Source organism: Myotis nattereri (genome assembly GCF_964212035.1).
Source record: "Myotis nattereri genome assembly, chromosome: 12".
Taxonomy (NCBI): Eukaryota; Metazoa; Chordata; class Mammalia; order Chiroptera; family Vespertilionidae; genus Myotis; species Myotis nattereri.
Window position 1 is genome coordinate 80,012,141 of NC_138087.1, and position 22,728 is coordinate 80,034,868.

General features: G+C 65.5%; 1 protein-coding gene across 2 annotated transcripts in view; it reads left to right on the plus strand.

The window, feature by feature from the left end:
* Positions 1 to 22,728, plus strand: part of NTNG2 (netrin G2) — a 44,410-nt gene that overhangs the window by 14,476 nt on the left and 7,206 nt on the right. Inside the window, exons 2-4 of one of the 2 annotated variants that reach the window (XM_081104000.1) lie at positions 8,572 to 9,215; positions 19,541 to 19,713; positions 20,167 to 20,193. In XM_081104000.1, coding sequence (XP_080960126.1) covers positions 8,572 to 9,215; positions 19,541 to 19,713; positions 20,167 to 20,193 — 844 coding nt within the window. The remainder of the gene's footprint in view (positions 1 to 8,571; positions 9,216 to 19,540; positions 19,714 to 20,166; positions 20,194 to 22,728) is intronic. The other variant, XM_081104001.1, reaches the window with a different exon arrangement.

The window sequence follows — 22,728 nt, forward strand, 5'->3', positions numbered from 1 at the left end:
CCCAGCCCCTCCAGCATGTTGTTGCTCTTAAATCCGAAGACCTGGGGGCTGTGCCCCAGATTCCTAACCTCTTCCTGGAAGGAGGCTGGCTGGCCCAGGGCCGGGCCTTCCTGCAGCGGCTAAAGGTCAAGTCTGCGCTGCCCCAGGCCTCTCCCCGCCTGGTCTCCTGTGCCCGACCCTCCCCCCGTAGCTTATTGCGTGTCTGGTCTGACCCTTTGTGTGGTCCCTTGACGTAGGGAAGCCTCCTCACAGCGTGGCCAGTCCTCTCCACCTGTCCACTCCTGCCCTCCTGGCCTCCTGAGCTTGCCTGCTGAGAGCTCACCTCCCCCAGGGAGCCCTCGGGAACATCCCACCAGTTCCCCTCCAGGTTCATCATCCCTGCCATTCGCAGGCCCAGCATGAATGGCTTCTCTGGTGGTCCCAGCCGAATGGTCAGCGCGCCCATGCGGGCCCCAGTGCCGGGTCACTGAGGTGTGCCTGGTGGTGGCGGGCAGGGGTGGACAGAGGCAAAGGGCAAAGGGAGTCAAGCTTCGGCCTCGCTCCCTCTTGGATCCTCCCCTTCCAGGGGTGTCAGTCCTGGGCTTCCTTCAGGACCCAGGAGACCCCATTGTTCTGCTGTTCAGGGAGAAAGCCAAGGGCACCTCCCGGGAAAGCGAGGGTGGGGGGGGGCGTCTGCACAGGCCCAGGGGCCTGGGGATAGACAGCCCCTGAGTGCTCCGGCCAGAGCCTGGGGTGGGGGATGGAGGGGGGCCCTCTGCCCTGCCCCCGCCTGCCCCACCTCCACCCCAGCATTTAAACCCTGCGAGTGAGCGGCGTCTTTCCTCCCTGATAAAATATTTATGTCAGCAGAGCAGGCCTCCTTGGGAAGCTGCCTGTGCCTCGCGGACGCTTCGCACAAGCTTTTAAAGAGCAGGCCGCCTTTCCCTCTCTAAGCAGTTTCTCGGTCCTGAATCAATAATGCACTTGGACCAGCTTCCTTCCCCCTCTGCGCCCTGCCCCCACCCCGCCCCACTTTCTCTCTTTCTTTCCCTCCTCCTTCCTTCTTCCTCATTGTTCCCTCTCTCCTTATTACTTTTTTTAAAAAAACAATATATTTTTATTGATTTCAGAGAGGAAGGGAGAGGGAGAGAGAGATAGAAGCATCAATGATGAGAGAGAATCATGCTGCCTCCTGCACGCCCCACACTGGGGATCTAGCCACAACCCGGGCACGTGCCCTGACCAGGAATCGAACCATGACCTCCTGGTTCATAGGTCGACGCACAACCACTGAGGCACGCCGGCCGGGCTACTTTTATTTATCTTCAAAACTATATATTAAATGGACGCGTTGAGCTGTTTGGGTGGGGAGCCTCGAGGGGGGGAGGGGGGGCAGGGTGGGCAGGAAGGGGAGCAGAGACAGGCCGGCTCCTGGGTGAACTGGGTGAGGCGGGAGGTGCCAGGAGGAGGAGCGCTGGGCTGCCCTCTGGCCCTGGGGGCTCCTGGCTGGAGAGGAGGAGGGGAGGGCTCTCCTTTTTCTAATCAATTAGGAATGTTTACAGCTCACCCAGAGAGAACAGGCCAACGCCTAAAAGAAGGGAGCTCAGCAAAGAAAATACGTGGAGGGTGGACCAGACTCTGTTACCAAACTTTTGGAGGAGCGAGCAGTTCGGTTTGGCCTGATTTTTGTGGTGATGAGTTGGGGGGCGGGCGGGGGGGGGGGGGTTGGGGGAATGCAAATGGAGAGAGAGATGCCACACGCATCTGGTTAGTGACATGACCTGGTACCAGGTGAGGGGCTGGGGTGTGGAGCCCCCCGGGGGAGAGGGGCGCAGGGACCAGCCAGGAATGAATTTCCCACCCAACCATCCCTAGAAGCCTGGCGGTGGGAAGAGTCCACATACGCCCAGGGCAAAGCAGAGTGCATCCCTTTTCTTCCTTTTTTAAGAATAAACGTAGGTCCCTGGAGAGAGTGACTTCGCTCTCCAGACTAGAGCCCTGGCAGGACCCCAGCCGCCCCTCCGCTGCTCGGCCGCGGGGAGGAGCCGGGGCAGGCAGTGTTGGCATGCGCCCTGGCCCGCGCCCTGGCCCGCGACCTTGCTCCCCAGCCAGCCCTCCCCTGGACAGCTCTGCCCTCTCCCTCCCCCCAAGGTCGAAGGTTGTGGGAAAGGCTTGCTGGCTGGCTGTTGGGGAAGCCAGAGTTGGGGCTGCCCCCAGCTCCCCTGAGTCACTGCACAGTCCCCCCTGGTGGTGCCAGGCAGGCACCCACCCTCTCGGGGCCAGCGGAGCAGTGGGACCCAGTGGGGTGAGCTCAGAGGGTGCTGAGCAGGCGCTCAGCAAACCCTCCCCCTGATCCCATGGTCGAGGCCCTGGCTCTATACCCCCTGCGTGCGAACAGCTGCGTGGGTGGGACAGGGGTGGCCCCGTGGCTCCGGCGGGTCCAGTCTCAGACAGAAGGCTCTGGAAGGAGGTCCCTGTGTTCCCCTACAATGTGAAGACCTGGAGCAGAGTGGAGATTTCATTTCCTTCCATTACAGCCAGGTCAGGTGGTTGGCGAGGCCACCTGAGACTCTGGGTCTGAGCGGGCCTTTGCCCAGGAGATGCCCAGGGGCTGGGCCAGGGTTGGGGTCTGGGGTGGTCTGGGGCCGAGCGCGGCTGCTGGAGGCTCTCCCGTAGGTTGAAGGAGTCCCGGGAAGACGCCTGGCCCTTCGCCGCCTGAGTGATGGCGGGGCTGGGAAGACAGGGCTCCAAAGAGCAACAAAATCCCAAACCAGCAGAGACGCCCCCCCCACCCCCCCCCACCCCCCGCAAATGCCCGGCGGGCGGGTCAGTTTCCGCTGATTCATGAGCGAGGAGGGGTGACCTTGCAGCTGTGGCTTCTGCTCAAGCGGAAGAGAAGCCCCTGGGCTGGGCAGGAGAGGGAGTTAGAGGCAGCGAGTAGTAATCAATGAAACTGGGGGGGGGGGGGGGGAGAGGGAGGTGGGAGGGAGAGAGAGAGAAGGGAAGGGGAAGGGGGGAGGAGAGGTGGAGACAGAGCGGGCAGGGCATCTCGGATTAGCATCCCCTCCCTAAGAATCTCCGTTTCCGCTCGGTTAATAATTTATGCCCACTCAACTTTTCTTACCAATAAGTAGGAAATTGTTTGTGGGGAGAATTCCCTGGCCCCGGCCGCTCCGCGCTGGGGGTGGGGTGGGGGATGTGTCTGGCTCCCTTCTACCGAGTGGCCTGGGGATTGAGGCACTTAGACTTTGGGATGTCCCTGTGGGAGCTCCATATTTCACGAATGGGGAAACTGAGGCACGGAGTGGGCAAGGCGCAGCCCAGGGTCACACCTGGGGTTAGGGAGCCTCCCACACCCTAACTGCAGGGGCCGTGGGTCAGGCGCTCCCTGGTCTGCAGGCCCCCCCAGGCCCCAAGAGTTTCTCAAACTCCGGAGCATCCTGCCTGGCGAGGGAGGGCGTCCTCCCCCCCCCACCCCGCTTTGCTCCTGCTGCGCCCGCTCAGTACGAGGGAACTGGGGCGCCCAGCCCTCCCCCTCCGTGCCCCCATCTGGGCGATGGCCATGCCCGTCCCTGCCCTCGGTGCCCTCCCGGGACACTCCCCCCTCCCCCCCCAGGAAGCCTCCAGCCCCAGCAGAGGGGCTGCAAAGGGTTCCCTGGGCTGCGGGCGCCTCAGGAGCGTGGCATGGGGGTTACTCCTCTTCCCCAGATGGCACAGGACCGGTGACCCCTCCCCGGCTCCTCGGGGAGGAGGCAGGAGGGCCAACCAGCCAGGCCTCCTGGGCGTCCTGTCCCCGAAGACAGTGGCTTTCTGACTCAGTTACCTACTTTGCCCGTCGCTTGTCTGCTGTTTACGGCCTGGCCGCCCCCCCCCCCCCCCAGCTGCAGCCTTCACGCAGGAAATATGGAAGCCTCTAAAGTCCACGCCAGGCGTCTCCTGCTTCTTGTCCACGTGGGAGACTTGTTCCTAGCCCCGTCTCGGGGTTCCTGTCCAGGCGGCCCCTACCCCAGGCCCTGCACGGCCCCTCGCCCGCCAGCGGGGCGCTCACCTGGCTGACCCGTGTGTGTCTGCAGAGAGGGTGAGCGCAGATGGGAGGGGTTTGGTTTCCCTTATTTCTGTGGTGGGGTCTGCAGTGTCCTGAGGAGGCGAGGGGCCGGCTCTGCCCAGCCTCCCCCCAGGGAAGGGGCTGGCGGAGGGCGCCTGGGGCTGCCGGGAGGAGGCAGGAGGGACCTGAGGGGCGCGGCGGCCCTGGCACATGGTTGCCCTCAGTGATGCCATCGTCACTGTGTCCTTCCCAGCCAGCAGCCCAAGTGCGAAGCTGCTGTGAAATAATCACCGCTCCCAACCGGGGCTTTTCCAGGCGTTTCAGACACATCGTCTCGCGAGGCACTGGCCGAGCCAGTGAGACCCAGAGCGGCTGAGCAACGCTCCCAGCGCCACACCGCTTCCAGGCCGGTGCTGAGAGCGAGCCCAGGGCTTTCGGTCCAAACCGGTTTCCTACCTGCTCCGGCTCCCCGCACGGGCCTGGAACGCGTGGCGTTACGTTTTCCTGGAGAAGGTTCCGGGCTCTCCATGGGGGCAGGGCATGTGTTTTTATAGGATCGTGAACGGTCTAAAGAAACAGTTGCTGCTTCGGTATCAAAGGTCAGCTCTGGGGCCCTTCTGAAAGGCAAGAGGTGTGCCTCGAGCTTCCGGAACCTTCTCCCCGTGTTGGGCCACTTCTTTGGGCTGGTTGCTTCCTTATGAAATCTGGCCTCACAGGCAAGTGGAGACGCTGGCCTCCAGCCTGGCCCCTCGCGGCGCTGTCAGCAGCCGTCAGCTGGAGGCGGGTGGGGGGTAGCCCGTGTCCAACCCCGGCTGCCCCCGGCGTCCTCCGTCCTCCGGCTCAGCGCTGCCAGCCCTTCAGCCGGCGCCACGCTCCGCGCCTCAATGGTTAAGTGGAATCCCGAGATCGGAGCTGGAGGGTGGAGGAAGGAGGAAACAGCAGGAGGGAGAGGCGCTGGCGAGGCTTGGGATTTATTTGTTGTGCTCGCTGCTGGCGAAGCCGCTCCGCAGCCGGCGCGGGTGGAGACGGGCTGATTCATTAGTTTCTGACCATCTGCTTCCCGGGCTGGGACCGGGCGGGGGGCCAGCAGACCCTGCGGGTTAGGGCAGCGAGGCCGGCAGCCGGGTCGAGCCCCTGTCCTCTGCCAGGACCGGCTGTGTCAGTCTTCTTGGTGACAGACAGGCCTGGGAGGCTGGGGTCTGAGAGGGACCCCATGTCCCCCCTGGGGGGACCACCCAGAGGCTGGGCTGGGTGAGGGGAGAGAAGGCAGGGGACAAAGAAGGACCAAGGTAAATAGAGGAGGTGTGGGGACTCCCAGAGCTGGCTGGCAAGAATCATATCAACATTCAATATGAGGTTTATGAATATGAATCTAATTATATTAACAACTAAGTCATAAAACAACAACCTATATGATAAAAGCCCAGCGACTGTTACGGCAGAACAACCAGAACGACTGTTCACTAGGATGGGCACTGACCACCAGGGGGCAGACACTCAACGCTGGAGCTGTCCCCTGGCAGTCGGTGCGCTCCCACAGCGGGAGCACCACTCAGCCAGAAGCCGGGCTCACAGCTGGCGAGCGCAGCAGAGCTGGCGGGAGCCTCTCCCACCTCTGCGGCAGCGCTAAGGAGCCGCGAGCCAGGCGGTAAGGAGCGAGCAGGCAGGCGGTTAGGAGTGAGGGGTCCCGGATTGCGAGAGGGTGCAGGCCGGGCTGAGGGACTAATTTCGTGCATTGGGCCTCTGGTAATAACTGTAATGCAGTGAGCAGTAGCTGAGGTCCAGGCCACTCCCCCGGCCCAGGTGAGCACCCTCACAACCTCACGATGGAGGAGGAGGGAGCTGGCTTTAGAGAGTGTGTCAGCAAGGAGGGCTTCCTGGGGGAATCTCCTGAGAACTGGGAGGAGGGAGAGTGGCCGTGGGAGCACCAGCGCAGAGGTGAGAGGGGACAAAGCCGCCAGGGAGGAGGCACGCCTCCCGTGCTCTGTTGACAAGAGCTTCCCAGGTGGACAAGGAAAGGCGCCGGACGGACGGCTCTGGTGACGGTGTGGTGTGCTCGGGAGGGGCCCAGGGAGCTTCCAGGGAAATTATCGGGAACTCAGACTCAGCCGCGCCGCTCCGAGCCGTTCCTCCCGCCCTGACCTCTGGCTCACCTGGGACAGGTGTGTCTTTGCTTGCTGGGGCCTGGGGGCTCGAACAACAGATTCACTTTCTCAGGCTCTGGGGCTTCAAGCCCAAGGTCAAGGTTGGTTTGACCCTGGAAGACGGAGGGTTGGTTTCTCCTGAGGCCGCCCTTCTCGGCTTGAGGCTGACGGAGCTCCCTCCGCCGCCTCTTTGCGTGGCCTCTCCTGTGTCTCTGTCCACAGCTCCCCTCTATGAGGACCCAGCCCGACTGGGCCACCCTAACCACCTCCCTATGGCTGCGCCCCTCCTTCAAGGCCCGTCTCCAAACACGGCCCCACGGAGGAGCTGGGCATGTGGATGTGAGGGGCCACTAGCCCCTAACGAGGTGCCAGGGCAGTGGAAGAAGATGGCCTGGGGCCGAGGGAAGAAGACAGTTGCTGGCTGCAGGGAGGGGGGGGCGGATGCTGCCTTGGTTGCAAACTGTGTCCTTGGCCCCCGATGTCCGGGCATGAACTCTGGGCAGCTGCTCTTCGTCTCCGCCCTGAACGGCACAGCAGAGCCCGGTCCACCTCTGGGCTCAGCCCGCGGCGGGCTGGCCATGCGCCCGGGGAGGGGGCTGTCCCTACAGCAGGCCTGCCTCCCCTGGCCCAGCGGAAGCCTTGTCTCTGCAGGCCACGGAGCATCCCTCTGGGGCCTCTCGCTCCGCCCCCGCCCCCCCATTCAGGGTGATGCCTCAGGGCCCGCAGCTGGAGCCCGAGGGAGCTCCCACTCCAGGGGAGGTCCCCAGCGTCTCATGTGAGGTCCCCAGCATGTCGGGACACCCTGAGATTGCCCAGGACAGGAGCCAGCATATCCTCAGAAAACAGCCCACGCACAGGAGGCCGGGGCCAGCCCCCCTGCCCGGCGCCTCAGGTTCCCCTGTGCTCACTGAGGGGTTGGACTCAGGAGTGAATCCCTTCAGCACCGAGGTCTGTGGGTCCCGTGAATCCCAGGGCTGGCCCGTGGGGTGGACAGCGCAGCCCGGGGGGACCAAGGACAGAGCTATGTTGATCAGCGCGCTTTGTGGGAGCTGCCTCGGTGAACCCAGGCCGGCCGGCCCCCCGAGGAGCCCGGCCCGGGACCGGCCCTCCCCTCGACGGGTCCCAGGTGAGGTCCTGAGGCTGTGGTGGGGGGAGCGCTCAGCCCCCGGGCGATGGCGCCCCGCCCCCCCGCCCGGGCTGGATGGCTCTCTTTAGAGTGAGCAGCTTTATCTCAGATCCAAGCCGTTTGTCACCACGCAAACAAAGACCTGAAATATTCATCAAAAAAGCCACGAGGGGTCCGGGCGCTGTGCGGGCCTCGGTGACAGGCTTGGTTTTTAATGGATAGGCTTTGGCGTTTAGAGCTGTTTAGGTGGACGGCGGAGAGCAGAGGGCTCCTCGGATGCCGCTTCCCGCCCACGGCGCCCGCACACCTGGCGTGAGCAGGCGCATTTGTTACCCTGATGAACCAACAGTGCGTGCCTATAACTGAAGTCCACACTTCACAACAGGGTCCCGCGGGTGTGGGCGTGACAAATGCCCGATGTCCTGGACCCACCGCGACAGGTCATCCAGTAGCTCACTGCCCTCAAACTCGCCCGTGCCCCACCGGCTCACCCCGCCGTCCTTGGGCAGCCTGTGCTGGCGACATTTCGGGCTCCACGTGCGCTCAAGGCCCGCCAGATGCGGGGATGGATCTGAGCTGCCATGGAGGGGAGCCCCGCTGGGCGGGGAGCAGGCTGCCAGCGCTGCCCCCCATCCCCCCAGGTGGGAAGGAGGACTGTAAGCCAGAGGGGCTGTGCCCTGCCTTGCTCACCAGCGCCCCCCACTGGGCCTGCCCAGCATGTGCCAAGGACCTAGAACTGACTTGCCACAAAGATGCACGCCCTTGAGAGGAACCCCAAACACTCAGCACCCCCAGCTGCCCAGGTTCCACATGAAACAGACACACGGGCTGTGCCAGGGACAGGCGTGACCGCCATGCTCTGCGCCAACAGGCGGGTGTGGCTCCCGCTCCCCCGGCGGGGCCTGGGCAGGGCCACCCCCTCCTGAGGCCAGGCTGGAGGTGGGAGGTGGGATGCAAATAAGAGGGAAGGGAGTTGGATTTGAACGTGAGATCGTGGGCGTTTGTGGTGAGTGGCCTCCCCCACCCCTGCTCCTGCTGCAGCCACGATGGTCAGTGTAAGGGTCGGGAAGACACCTCCGTGCAGGAACCGTTTAAAGAGGCAGACAGGGAGGGATGGACCTGCCCAGGAGCTGCTGCCTGGTGCCTAGACGCGGGACAGGACACGGGCCCTGTGACCTCTGGCAGATGCCTGGGCGGGCGGCGGGGGCCGGGCTGGGCAGAGGCGCCCCAGGCCCTGCAGGCAGCAGCGCCCACCCGTGCCCCCCCTCTCCCCTCAGGAGAACCCCTACCTGTGCAGCAACGAGTGTGACGCCTCCAACCCGGACCTGGCCCACCCGCCGCGGCTCATGTTGGACCGGGAGGACGAGGGGCTGGCCACGTACTGGCAGAGCGTCCCGTGGAGCCGCTACCCCAGCCCACTGGAGGCCAACATCACGCTGTCCTGGAACAAGAGCGTGGAGCTGACGGACGACGTGGTGGTGACCTTCGAGTACGGCCGGCCCACCGCCATGGTCCTGGAGAAGTCCCTGGACAACGGGCGCTCCTGGCAGCCCTGGCAGTTCTACGCGGAGGACTGCATGGAGGCCTTCGGCATGCCCGCCCGCCGGGCCCGCGACCTGGCGGCCTCGGGCGCGCACCGCGTGCTGTGCACGGAGGAGTACTCGCGCTGGGCCGGCGCCCAGAAGGAGAAGCACGTGCGCTTCGAGGTGCGGGACCGCTTCGCCATCTTTGCCGGCCCCGACCTGCGCAACATGGACAACCTCTACGCGCGGCTGGAGAGCGCCAAGGGCCTCAAGGACTTCTTCACCCTCACCGACCTGCGCATGCGGCTGCTGCGCCCGGCGCTGGGCGGCACCTATGTGCAGCGCGAGAACCTCTACAAGTACTTCTACGCCATCTCCAACGTCGAGGTCGTCGGCAGGTGAGACCCGCGGGAGGGCGCCGGGATGCTCCTTGGTCCCCAGGGCGTGGCCGGGTCCCCGGGGTGCCGCCTGGTGCCGGGATGGTCCCGCCCTGGCTCCCTCCATGGAGGGTGGTGGGTGGTGGGAGATAAGCGCCCTCCGTTGAGCCCAGGCGGCCGCTGCCCACGGACCTGGGAGTCCGGAGAGGCTGAGAGGAGCTGGCAGTGCCGGCCGGGCTTGGGCCAAAGCCCAGTGCTTGGGGGGGCGGGGGGCGGGGTGCTCCGTTACTGTCCAAGGATGATTCGATGACAGGGTGCTTGTGTCTGGGGGTCCCCAAGACCACCTTCAGATGCCAGGATTTGCTAGAAGGACCCCCAGAGCCTAGCAGAGCTGTGACAGTCACAGTTCGTTTGCGGCGAGGAAAAGCCGCCGCGGAGCACAGGCAGAGGGCGGCTCCAGGGCCACCAGCGGGCCGGCGTCCTCCCGTGCACACAGCCCGCGGCCCCCCAGCGCTGATGTGCGAAGACACGTGCGGACTGTGCCCCGGGGAGCCCGCCCGAGCCCGGCTCGGGGTTTCCGTTGGGCTGGATCCCGTGGGCACGGCTGACTGCCCTGCTTGGCCGTGGCCGCCAGTGCCCCGACCAAAGGCCCAAAGCCCCCACCACGTATCACACGACTCGCACAAACCGCCTGGCGTGGCCCGGCCGCAGGGAAAGCAGCACCCGCTCCGGGCGTTCCGGGGGCTCGGAGGTTCCCCCAGGAGCCAGTGCGGGGCCAGGCTTTTCCTTGAAAAGTAGCGTGTGGACGCCCAGCCCAGCCGCTGGCTGCTCCCAGCTCCCAGAAGGATGTGTCTGGAGGGCACTTTGCGGGGAGGTGAGAGACCTTCGTGGGAGGTACGGGCAGCCTCTGTCCCGGGACCTGTTAGACCCGGGGCGGGCGTGTTCTCAGTGGGTCAGGTAACGTCTGGCCTGCAGGGGCCAGGCCTTCACCCCCCCACACACCCCCTCCCCCGCTCTGCACTCAGGAGAGAGGCTGGGAGGCCCGCCACTGGGACCCGAGGGACAGGCATGCAATGCCAGGGGGAGGGGTGCAGTGCCAGGAGGAGGGGTGCAGGGGCAGTGCCAGGGGGAGGGGTGCAGGGGAAGCAGGGGCAGTGCCAGGGGGAGGGGTGCAGGGGCAGCAGGGGCAGTGCCAGGGGAGGGGTGCAGGGGCAGCGGGGGCAGTGCCAGGGGAGGGGTGCAGGGGCAGCGGGGGCAGTGCCAGGGAGGGGTGCAGGGGCAGCGGGGGCAGTGCCAGGGGAGGGGTGCAGGGGCAGCGGGGGCAGTGCCAGGGGAGGGGTGTGGGGGCAGCGGGGGCAGTGCCAGGGGGAGGGGTGCAGGGGCAGCGGGGGCAGTGCCAGGGGGAGGGGTGCGGGGGCAGTGCCAGGGGAGGGGTGCAGGGGCAGCGGGGGCAGTGCCAGGGGAGGGGTGTGGGGGCAGCGGGAGCAGTGCCAGGGGGAGGGGTGCAGGGGCAGCGGGGGCAGTGCCAGGGGAGGGGTGCAGGGGCAGCGGGGGCAGTGCCAGGGGAGGGGTGCAGGGGCAGCGGGGGCAGTGCCGGGGGAGGGTTGCAGGGGCAGCATCACTGGGAAACTTGCTAGAGACGGGCCCCCCGGGCCCCACCTGCTGCATCTGAACCCGGGGGTGCGGCCGCCTTGCTCCCCTGAGCCCCTGCGTTCAGGGCGCACCCAGTCTGGGAACCCAGGGTAGGAGCATGGACCCTGGTGGCTCGCCGGCAGCCTGGGTTGGACCCCAGCCTGCTGCCCCCGGCTATGAGGGCAAGGACCTCTCCGTGCCTCAGTTTCCCCACCCGCAGAACAGGGACCACGATCTCGCTTCTCTCCTCGGATCGGGGTGAGAGTTACACGAGTTAAAGCTGAGGAAACATCCTGCTCAGCTTTTTAAATTGTGTTTGTTGGATAAAATAAACGGAAGTCAAAGCAACGGCGCCGGAGGGCTGGGGCGGCGCGGGAAGCCCGGTTGAGGCCCAGGGTGCCGGGTGATGGGGCGGGAGCGGGTGCGGGGACAGCACGCCCGTGGGCAGCTGCTGCTGATGGGCAGGCAGTCTGCGCGGGGGGAGCAGGTTAACCCCATCTTTGTAAAGTGCACACGGTGTCGTGTGGGTCCCTCGGCCTCCGGAGCGGACCTGGGCGAGTGGCTGTGGAGGCTCGGGAAGGCCTCGGGGGTGCGGGGAGAGGCCGGCGGCGTCCGTGGCCGCGGCGGGGCGGGGCGGCCAGCGGGTGAGCGGGAGGCAGGTGCACACGCAGGGCCTGCGGCTCCCACCTGGACTCTCACCCTCTCTCACGGGGGGCAGATACTTTACGGCAGGAATATTCTGGAAACCTGATCTGTGGCCACTGCTGTGGCCGCCGGGGGTTAGGGATCGAGCTCCTGCGTCCGTTGTTGGAATGTGTGCCCGGGGTCGGGACTCTGGTCAGTTCGGTGGCCTCTGCCTGCCCTTGGGGTGCAGTGGGTGTTGGCTCAAGACCCTCCCTCCGCCCGCAGTCCCGCCAGGCTTAGCAGCTCCGAGGTGAGAACCAGAAACCCACACCTTCTGGGCGCTTTGGCCCCTTCTCTGACTCGCTTTGGGCTGCTACTGGGGGATCCTCATCTTTTTGTTTTTAATGTTTTTATTGATTTCAGAGAGGAAGGGGTAGGGAGAGAGAGAGAGAGAAACATCCATGATGAGAATCATGGATCGGCTGCCTCCTGCACACTCCACACTGGGATTGAACCCACAACCCGGGCATGTGCCCTGACCGGGAATCGAACCCTGACCTGGTTCATAGGTTGATGCTCAACCCCTGAGCCGCTGGGCTGGGCGGGACCCTCACCTTCAGGAGTCTGATCAAGGGGCACCTGCCCTTCATGAGGTGGCTCAGGCGGGTCCTGAGGCCGGGACCGGCGGCAGCGCCCGGCTGGATGGGGCAGTCAGGGCCCGCAGTGCCCTATGCTCCTGCGGGGAGGCTGTCTCCTGGGAGGGACTCCGAGGTGGGCACGTGGGGCAGAGCGTACGCCGGAGGGCGGAGGGCGGAGGGCGGGAAAGGGCCTCGGGTCTTCAGCCCCATCCAGGTGAAGAGCAGCCGCCGGCGCCCGGGGACCGGGCTGTGCGCTGGGTGCCAGCCCCGCTGTGCCCCTCTCTGGGCCTCAGTTTCCCATCTGTGACGTGAGGGCCAGGGCCGCCTGGAGCCCGCGTCTCCCTGGCAAGGTGGCCGGTCTGCCCAGCAGCTCCCAGCTCCCCTGGGCACCCAGCCTGCGCGGCGGCGAGCAGCAGCGCAAGGGATGGCGAAAGGACGGCTGTCAATTCACAGATGCAGCGAGCACTCCGGGCGGCTGGTTGGCAAGGAAGCAGCCACGGGGCTTATCGATTAATTAGGTCTGACTAGATGGTTGGCAAAGGGCTGTTTCCTTTTCAAATTCCTGGTGGGAGAGCCCCCTGGGCCGGGGAGCCAGGCAGGCCCAGTGCGCAGGATGGGGTGAGCAGGCACCTGGGGGCCCCGGGGCTCTCGGGTCGCGGGGCTCAGGCTGAACCTGTTCTGGGCTCCTCGGGAATTTCACCAGGCAGAGAAGCAGGCACACGCAAACAGCCTCGGCAGGTCTGCCAACCTCCGGGCTGGGACGGAGGGAGGGGCGTTGGCCGCTCGGCCCTAACCACCAGGCCCTGCCCAGGGGCAACTTCTCCTGCCCAGGAAACACTTGGAGGGTCCAGGGAGCCAGTCCAGCTGGGCCTTTGCCAGCCAGGGAGAAGGGAGTGAGCTCCCCGTCCTGGAGGCATGCAAGCGGGCAGGGTGGTGTTTGGGGGAGCCGGAGGGGGGAGGGGGAGAGGCCCTGTACAACAATAACCAGCGCCGATTAAGGGAACAGGGAATACCGCGTTAGGATGCGTGGGTGCGGGTGCCAGGTGTTGCATCCTCACCCCCTTCCACCCAGGAGGAGGCTAAGTGCTTGGAGAGAGGAGACCTGCCAGGTCCCAGGTGGACGGGCACTGCTGGCCCATGACCCTGGGTTGTGTGAGCCCTCGGCTCCCCCAGATTCTGCGGGGGCCGGGCTGCTCACCCGAGTCCCTGGGCCGAGGACACAGCCTGTTCTCTTCTCCCCTGACCTTCCCCCTACCCAGCCTTCTCCTCCTCTTCCCTAAGCGTCCTGTTCCTATTGATCCCCGGTAACTGGAGATGACGGGACTCTGGCCGAGAATAGGAACCGCAGGCGGGGAGACCTGGCTGGGGCCTGTGTGTGTGTGTGTGTGTGTGTGTGTGTGTGTGTACACGTGTGTACACAGCCCCCGCCTCATCCGACATGTGAGCACAGACCCCACGCAGCTGCCCGAGTTACCATTGAGGTCAGAATCCCCGCTTCTCATACTTCTAGGGACCCCTCGCCAGTCCTGGCTCCGAGGCCTCTTGGTAACGCGTCGACAGCCCCAGGTGTTGGTGTCAAAGAGAAGCTGCGTTTGAATTCAGATTCTTTCATTTGCCAGTTTACGGCCCTGAGCAAGGCCTGTGGGTCCCAGCCTCAGTCTCCCTGCCCCGGGCTCCTGTGATCCTGAGAAGTCAGCCCCGAGTCCCCGGAACACAACCCCATTCCCGGGTGCCTTACCCTCGGGGGGAGCCTCTCCAGCCAATCGAATCCCTGCTCTCCCCCCTGCCGCCCCTCCATCAGCCAGCGGGTGAGCAGGAAACAGAAGCTCACTTGACTATTAGATGGAGCCAGCACGGCTTCGGCGGTGGGTCGCTGCCCACGCAGACCAGGGCGTGGAGGCGCCCAGCCCAGCGCCCCCGGGTGAGCAGGAGGATCCGGGCTGGGCCTCCGGCTGCTGGGCCTGGGACAGGCTCCGGCCCCGCCTCCAGCTCGGGGACCTGCAGGGCCTCATTCGCTATCATCGGGGCAGGACGGACAGGGCAGGAGGCAGGCCCAACCCAGACGACCCCTCAGGCCTTGCTCTCGTCCGACCCTTTCTCCCCTCCACAGAGGGAGCCCGTTTTAGACCCACAGGTGCTGCCTTAGATGCGCCCCCTGCAGGCCACACAGTGCCCACCCCACGCACCCACGGCACACACTAGGCCACGCTGCACCCACAGGTGAGCTGAGCCTCCGCGGGAGCCCAGGCCAGCTTCTCCCCGTTGGAGCTGCCCATTCAGGGCCTGGGGCCCGAGACCCGCGGGGAACGCCCCCCTCTGGCTCCTTCTGTCCTTCTCACCCATCTCTCAGCCAAGCAGGTTCTAACACGGACCCCATCACCACCCACTCCACCCCACCGCGGGAGGCGCACGGGCATCAGGAGTTTGCTGGGGACACGTCCAGCACCCCCCCGCACCTTGCACCTTCCGCACGGAGGACTTTTCTCCCAACACAAACCCAGTCATGTCACTTTACCGCACGGGCCTTCAGCGGCTTCCCATGGACTCAGAATCAAGGCTACGCCGGCTTTCCCCACATGGACGCCAGCCGCCCCCACCTCTGAGGCCTCTCGGACCAGCCCCCTGGTTTTGGGTCCCAGGGACCCGCCTCTGGGCTGTGCTTCTGCCTGGAGCCCAGCCGCCCCGCCTGGCAAACTCCTCGCCCTCCAAGGCTTGGCCCAGACAGCAGCTCCCTGCGCTCCGGAGGCTGCAGGCCTGGGGACCATCCTCCCTCCCTTTTCCCTCCCTTCAAGAAGAGCAGCACTGCCCCAGCTACACAGACACACTCACTCTCACACACACTCACTCTCACACACACTCACTCTCACACACACTCACTCTCACACACAGGGCCCCTCCCTGGCTGAGCCCTGAGAGCACTGGCCGGCCTCAGGCTCTCGCACCTGCCAGGCCACGCCCAGAACCTGGGCAGGCGGTGCCCTGTGGACTCTCACTCGCTCATTCATGAACAAATGAACTTACACACGTGAACAAAGGAGCCTCACTCACCGTCAGTGACGCTTCCAGAGAAGAAAGGGCCCGGGACACAGGCAGGCGCTGCGAGGGGGAAGCGGGCGGGCTCGCTAGCACCACGCCCAGAGCTGCCCCAGCACGCCCAGCGGCCGCGCACGCTTCCCTGGCCAGCACCTGGGCCAGCACCCGGGCCAGCACCCGGGCCAGCACCCGGGCCAGCACCCGGGCCAGTACCCGGGCCAGCACCCGGGCCAGCAGCCGGGCCAGCACCCGGGCCAGTACCCGGGCCAGCACCCGGGCCAGCACCCAGGCCAGCACCCGGGCCAGCACCCGGGCCAGCACCCGGGCCAGCACCCGGGCCAGTACCCGGGCCAGCACCCGGGCCAGCAGCCGGGCCAGCACCCGGGCCAGCACCTGGGCCAGCACCCGGGCCAGTACCCGGGCCAGTACCCGGGCCAGCACCCGGGCCAGCACCCGGGCCAGCAGCCGGGCCAGCACCCGGGCCAGCACCTGGGCCAGCACCCGGGCCAGCACCTGGGCCAGCACCCAGGCCAGCACCCGGGCCAGCACCTGGGCCAGCACCCGGGCCAGCACCCGGGCCTGGCCCTTCCCTGGGCGGAGCGGGAGGAGGGGGGACCTTCCACAGGGGAGAAGTGGTTTTGCTTCAGTCAACCTGGTCGCCCCCAGGCCGTGCCCCGGGAGCCACCAGCCCCCTCCATCACCCCTGTCCTGCTCCTGGGACGCCGCGGGCTGTGCAGCGGGTAATGGGATTAGGAACAGGCCGGAGGGTGATGTATGTTAAAGCACTTAATAGAAGAGGGCTTCGCACAGCCGCCCGAATTTGATTTGGCCAATGAACTCAATTGCCGGCCTAATTGCATTCCCGGAGGAGCGCCAGCCGCATTTATCCACATTACCAGGGAAGCAGGCCGCGCCAGGTGCCCGCGGCCCCCAGGCCCACGCCCCGCACCTGCGCTCAGCGCCCGCCGCCCCCCCCCCCCCCCCCGTCGGGGTCTCAGGCCTGGAGGGCTCAAGTTCTCCGTCAGCCCTGTGCCTCTTCCCCCAACCCTGCAGCCCCACCAGAGGAGCTGGAAGTCACTGGGCAGAGCCGAGCGATGGCCATGAGCCCCCGGGTCCGGGGTGCTGCCTGGGCCCACACGTGCACCCCATGTCCGAGGCTCGCTGTCAGTGCCCTGAAATCGTGGTGGGGTGGCCTTCTGAGGGGTGTCGGCCCCGGCCCCCTCTCCCTGCCTGGCTCTGGCACCATCTCCCGCTCCCCCAAACTCCCGCTTCGTTGGTTCCCCGAGGAGGCGATGACATCATCTCTCCAGGCCCGAGCTGACCTACATCCCTCCCCCTCCGCTCCGGGCGGCTCTCCAAACGCCCGCCCCTCACCGCGAGGGGGGAGGGCCCGGCTCACGATTCTCACGGAGCAGTGGTGCCAGGCCCGTGTCCAGATGGCACTCCTGCCGGCAGCTCCCGGGCACCGCCTGCCCCTCCCCGCAGGCCTGGCACACACCCACCCGCACCTGCTGCTGCCCCCGCCGTCCTGACGACCACCCACTGGCCTCAGACGGACAGGATGGGTGGGGTTCTCATGCCAGTTGCCCCCGGGCAGAGGCAGAGCGAGTTTCCGTGAACTTGGGGCATCTGGGACTGCCTTCCCCCAGGGGCGAGCCTGGCGCTGCCTCCAAACTGTGGTCTCCTGGGGCTCGTTAGGGGCTCATCGGTTCCAGGGAAAGGAACTGCTTACCAGGCCAGTGGCTGTGGCCATCTGGTGGTGGGCAGCAGGGCCAGCTCCCTGTGGGGAGTGGGTGCCCCCCATGCCAGGCCTCATGAGAGGTCAGGGGTCAGGCCTGAGGCCATCACTCAGCCAGTGGGTGAGCAGGGATGGCTGCCAGGTAACATGCAGGATGCATGTGATGTATCTTATTTATTGATTTATTTTTATTAATTTTTACAGAGAGGAAGGGAGAGGGATAGAGTTAGAAACATTGATGAGAGAGAAACATCGATCAGCTGCCTCCTGCACACTCCCCACTGGGGATGTGCCCGCAACCAAGGTACATGCCCTTGACCGGAATCGAACCTGGGACCCTTGAGTCCACAGGCTGATGCTCTATCCACTGAGCTGAACCGGTCAGGGCTGATGTTGAATTTTAGATAAAGAGCTAATTTTTTAGTATAAGTGTGTCTCATGGGATGTGCTTACACTAAAAACCTTATCGGTCGCTTGCCTGGAATTCACATTTAGCCAGGCATTCTATATCTTTATTTTTTATTGAAAGAGAGAGAAGGAAAGAGAGACATCAACTTGTTGTTCCACATATGTATGCATTCATTGGCTGATTTTTGTACGTGCCCTGACGGGGGATTGAACCCCTAACCTTGATGTATCCAGACGATGCTCTAACCCACTGAGCTACCTGGCCAGGGCCCTATATTCTCATTTGCTGAATCTGGCAACTATAGTGACAGGAGAAGTGACTCTAAGACGGGTCATGTAGACGCCGAGAGCCCGCTGTGCGCCAGGCAGCATGCTGGGCACGACAAACAAGCAAGTGGCCGAGGTGAAGGTCTGAGGCACAGTTCCACCTTCCGGTTTGCGATGGGAAGGTCTGAGGCCCAGGGAAGGGACTTGCTCAAGGTCACCCAGCACGTCTGCAGCGGGGCCTGGCAAGCCTGGCTGCTGGCTCAGCATCCACCTCTCTCTCACCTCTCCCCCCACCCCCCGACTGTTACCATCTCGAGTGAAAGGCATGGGATTCTGAGATGGGGGGGAGGGGTGTGGGGACAGCAGGTCCCGGAGGCTGCTGGCGGGTGGCAGCCCTGGGCTGGCCGGCCTCGCATCCCCTCTGCTCATGGTTAAAGGTGCTCCTGATGGATGAGCCCGAAGCGCTGAGTCGCGGGGTCAGGGCTCAGGTGCCGGTTTCTGGTGAGACTGACGGCTCTCGAGGGTCAGATTCAGGAAGCAGTTCCTGGGAAACGGATCCCATGGATGCAGGGATGAGGGAAAGGTCTGGGCTGGAGGTGCAGCCGGGAGTCCGGACCACCCCCCAGGCCTGAGCGGGGCAGAGCTGGGGCTGTGAGGGTTTGCCTCAGCGCCCCTCCCCCGGTCTTCATCACCCAGGTGGAACCCACATAAGGCACCGCTGGGGGTGGGGGTGGGAGTGGGGCAGCTGGACTCCCTCTGGGAGAGGGGCCGGGGGAGGGGCTGGCCAGCATGCGGGGCGGGGGGAAGACGGGGACACCTGGGTCTGGGTCAGGAGTGACCAACCCCGTGACCTTGGGCGGCTCCCCTGCACTCGCACTCGCACTCGTGCCGCAGGGCCCGTGGGCCTGACCCTGGGACTCCCGCCGCCGTCCTCACAATGTGCTTCTCGGGTTCCGCGGCCCTTCTGCGCATTTTAACCAGCCAAGGTCACCGGCACCCCCCAACGTGGAGATGGCAATCTCTCTGTGTGCCGCTGGCATCTAAAAATACCTCGTCCTCGGGCCAGAGGCGCAGGACATTCCTGGCTCCGCACAGCTGGTGCCTCTCCAGCCGGCTCAGTGGGATATTAAATAGGAACCGAGAGAAAAACACACACCTGAAACCTTCCGAGGCCAAACACATTTTGCAGAGTAACTCTCGTTAGACAAAGTCAGACAGGCTTCGTTCCCGCAGGCCTTGTCAGAGCCTTTCATCCGCCCGTGCACCCTGTCGGTGGCTGCGGGGCAGGGTGAGGGGCCTCAGGAGAGCATCGAGTATGTCGGCCTGCAGGCTTGAGCGCAGGGTCGTCTCTGGGGTCCCCAGCAGGACGGGCCCCCCGTGCCAACGGGTGCCTGCCCACCCCCCATGCTTTTCCGAGGCCCACAGGATAACAGTGCGGGCAAAAGTAGGTTCACAGTTGTTGGTATGGAAAATAAGGCAATAATTAATGATAAAGCAAGAATAAACTCTCTGAGCCTCCTTTGGCCCCGCCCTGTGCATGTGGTTGTGGATTGGAACTCAGGGAACCGGCCCGGCTTTTCCACGGGCGTCTTATTCCCGCCGTGTGGGAGTAGAGCCATGACGGCCAGTGTCTGGGCTGGGGGAGCCGGGTCCGGCCGTGGGCCTGGGCCCGAGAGTCACGAGCAGCGGATGGTGTGGGTCATGGTTTCCAGGGAGCCCTCCCCGGGCCTGAGGGGCCCTCTTCTGCGAGGGAAGGTGAACGTGAGCTCAGGGGCTGCGTCTCGCTACCTGGCGACCTCCCTCGTCTAGAGCCAGGGGGTCAGAAGCAAAGACCAGAGGTAGACCCACAGCCTGAGTCCCGGGAGGCCTGACGGGAGGGGGAGCCGGAGCGACTGCCCTGAGGGAGAATCCTGGCGGGTGGGCCTGGCGGCTTCTGGGTCCCTTGCGGCCCGACACCTCCCAGACCCGCCCCTCGGGAGCTCACTGACTGTCCTGTGTCCCTGCAGGTGCAAGTGTAACCTGCACGCCAACCTGTGCTCCGTGCGCGAGGGCAGCCTGCAGTGCGAGTGCGAGCACAACACCACGGGCCCCGACTGCGGCAAGTGCCGCAAGAACTTCCGCACGCGGTCCTGGCGGGCCGGCTCCTACCTGCCGCTGCCCCACGGCTCTCCCAACGCGTGTACGTACGGCGGGGCCCCCACTCCGGCCGCCAGCCAGCCGGGCCCTGGTCTCCCCGCCCTTCAACCCCAGGAGTTCCACATTACACATGCACACATACATGCACATGCACACACACATGCACACGCACACACATATGCACACACACACGCGCACACACACACACATGCACACACACCTTTGAAGGCTGACTTACGGCACAGCAGCCTTCAGAGGTGACGGCCGGCCCCTCCCCCTCCTCCTCCCAGGAGCCCAGCCCACTTCCTTGCTGCCAGGACCTTCTCTAGTCCCTGCCACTTCCTCTGACTGGCAGCCTCGCTGGCATCGCCTGCCCTGGCGGCGTCCCCTTCCCCTCTCGTGCCCACTCTCTGTCCAGAAGAACCCCCAGGGCTCCGGGCCACAGGCTGAGGTGCTGCCCAGCCATGGCCGCAGGCTGAGACCCTTCTCTCCACAGGTGCCGCTGCGGGCTCCGCTGTTGGCAGTGAGTACACACCTGGGCCCCCTGGGGCTGGGCGGGCCTGCGATGCCCGCTGCTTGCATGTGCTGGGAAGAGCAGGAGAGGAAAGCAGGGGGTCTCCTGCCCCCCTGGGCCCTGGGGCGCCCCCCCAATTGTGCCCTGTGCATCGCGCTCACCTCTCCCCGCTCCCTCCGCCCCTTCCTTGTGGCTGCAGCCCCCACTGCTCCTCCCACCGGCTTCTTCTAGTGCTGCTTTGGAAGCGCCTGGTGACCCCTCGAGTCGTGGCCCCTCCCTCTCAGGCCAGGCAAGAGGGGGCTCACCTTCCCCACCAGCCACAGAACCCCCAGCCTGACTGTGGGCCGGCCTCCCTCTGGGCATCTGCAGCTATTGTTCTGGAGAGGCTGGGGGCAGGGGTTGCTGCGGGGGGGGGGGGGGGGGGGGGGGGGGGAGGCCAGGTCCTAAGGCGCCGGCTCAGCTCAGGCCCCAGAGTAGTCAGCCCTGGGGCGGCCCCTGGCGGGTGTGCCAGCTGCTCAGAGCCAGCGGTGGGAGATCCCAAACCTGAGCCATGCTTCTGGAGGCGCCGCCTCCCTCCACCAGGGTCTTTGGGGCCACACCCGACCCGGGGGGCACCCTGCTGGACCCCAGGAGCCGAGAGCGCCAGAGGAGGCTGGGCCTGGGGGGGCCCAGGTCCACTCATGGGGTTCCATGTTGCTTCTCTGCATTGCCCCCACCCACCAGCTCCCACCCTCACTCACTTCTCTCTCAGCCGCATCGACAGGTCCCAGGAAGACCCTGACCCCAAGCCCCTGGGACCCCTGTGGCCATCAGGGCGGCCGAATCACTCCTGCCCCCCCATCCACTGGGCACAAAAGCCATCGAGGTGGTGCCATGTCTGCCTGTACGCGGTGGTCTGTGTGGGTGGGAGGCGGTCGCGTGCACCCACACACACGCGCACCCACACACATGAGGAACCTTGACTCCACTGGCTGAGCTGCTGCTGACTGGGTGTAAGGGGTGCAGGGCACAGTGCAAAGCTGGGAATTAGGAGCGGGTCCGAGGCCTGGCAGCGAGCGAGTCAGGTCAGGCTTGAGCCCCAATAAGGAGCCCCCCCCACCTGCTGACTGTCCAGGGAGGCCCCCCACCCCCCCACTGACTGTCCAGGGAGGCCCCCCACCCGCTGACTGTCCAGGGAGACGTGGAGCTTTGCGTCCTGAGCCCAGCGCCCGGCAGGAGGGCGTTAGGGGAGGAGGCTGCTCCAGGGTGACAGCCAGTGACCTGAGGTGCCCACCTTTTGGGGTCTTCATGCCTCTTTAGCAACGGAAGCCCCTGCCTGGGCCCCCGCCCTCCCCCCCGTGCCTGGAGCCCCGCTAAGATTGACAGCTGGGGCAGTGGGCGGAGCCTGGGTCCCGGCCCACAGCTCTGAGCAGGGCCGCTGTCTCCCTCATCCCACTGGTGAGGGTCACGGCTCAGGAAGAGGCAGCTGGTGCCGTGGTCCCTGCACCTCAGGAAAGCGGTTTGGAAAGAAACCGGGCAAATGAAGGAGCAGCTGCTCACGAACGGCCAGGCACTGGGCAGGACTCGCACTCGGGGCTCACTGACGGGCGCTCCCTGCCCACTGAGCCGCCCAGCCATGGCCCTGCAGCCTGGGGCTGAGGTAGTGCGTCCTAGGCCCTGGCTTGCACAGCTCCCCGATTCCGCAGGAACAGACGGGCCTCCATCTGCTCTTGGCACCGGGCACAGGCCCCTGCAAGGCCGTTCCTCGCACACCTGAGCCTGTCCCCCGAGAGCCCAGCGGGGCCTCTCCCGTCCCCAGACCCCGTCCGAGAAAGGTCCGGAGTCTCACGGTGCTCAGGCTCTTTGGCCAGAGTCCAGCTGGGCCCGTGACCCTGGCCCAGAGGCTTCTCCCTCCTCCCGGCAAGCTGTCCCCAGGCCAGGGCTCCTGGCGGACCCGCCGCTGCCACCGCAGTCCTCGCCCAGGAGGGTGTGGGAAGAGCCTGGAGCCTGGGCAGGCGCTGGTGCGGCTCTAATTAAGCCGGTGGGCCCGGCCCGCCCCACCCTGAGCTCCCAGTGATGTCAGTTTGGCATCTGAAGGCTCCGGGCGGGAAAGGCTCCGCACTTCTTACTTAGCCGCTAGATTTTCTTCTCTCCCCACCGACCAGCATCCGAGAAATCCCTTTAGAAGCAGAAAGAATCCGATTTCTCCCGGTCCCTCGGGGCCTGTCCTGTGAGACTCAGCGCAGAGCGATGCCCCGATCCGCCCGTCCTGCTTCCCCGGCTGCGGCCCGATGGTCTCGGAGGCAGTGCTGTGGGATTTGGGGGTTCACTGACATCGGGGTCCCTGGTGGACATGGGCCCGGACCAGGGGGCGGAGGGAGAGGTGGTGGCCGGGAGGCAGGCCCGACATTGGAGGACGCGTCCTGCTGGGGTCAGACCTGCTGGGCACGGCTGCTGCCGCCCCGTAGAGTCATTAGCCTGAGACTCGGCACAGAGAGCTCTGCGCCCAGATACGGACTCCATCCGAGTCTGCCCGTCAGTGGGAACGGGACCACACAGGGAGGG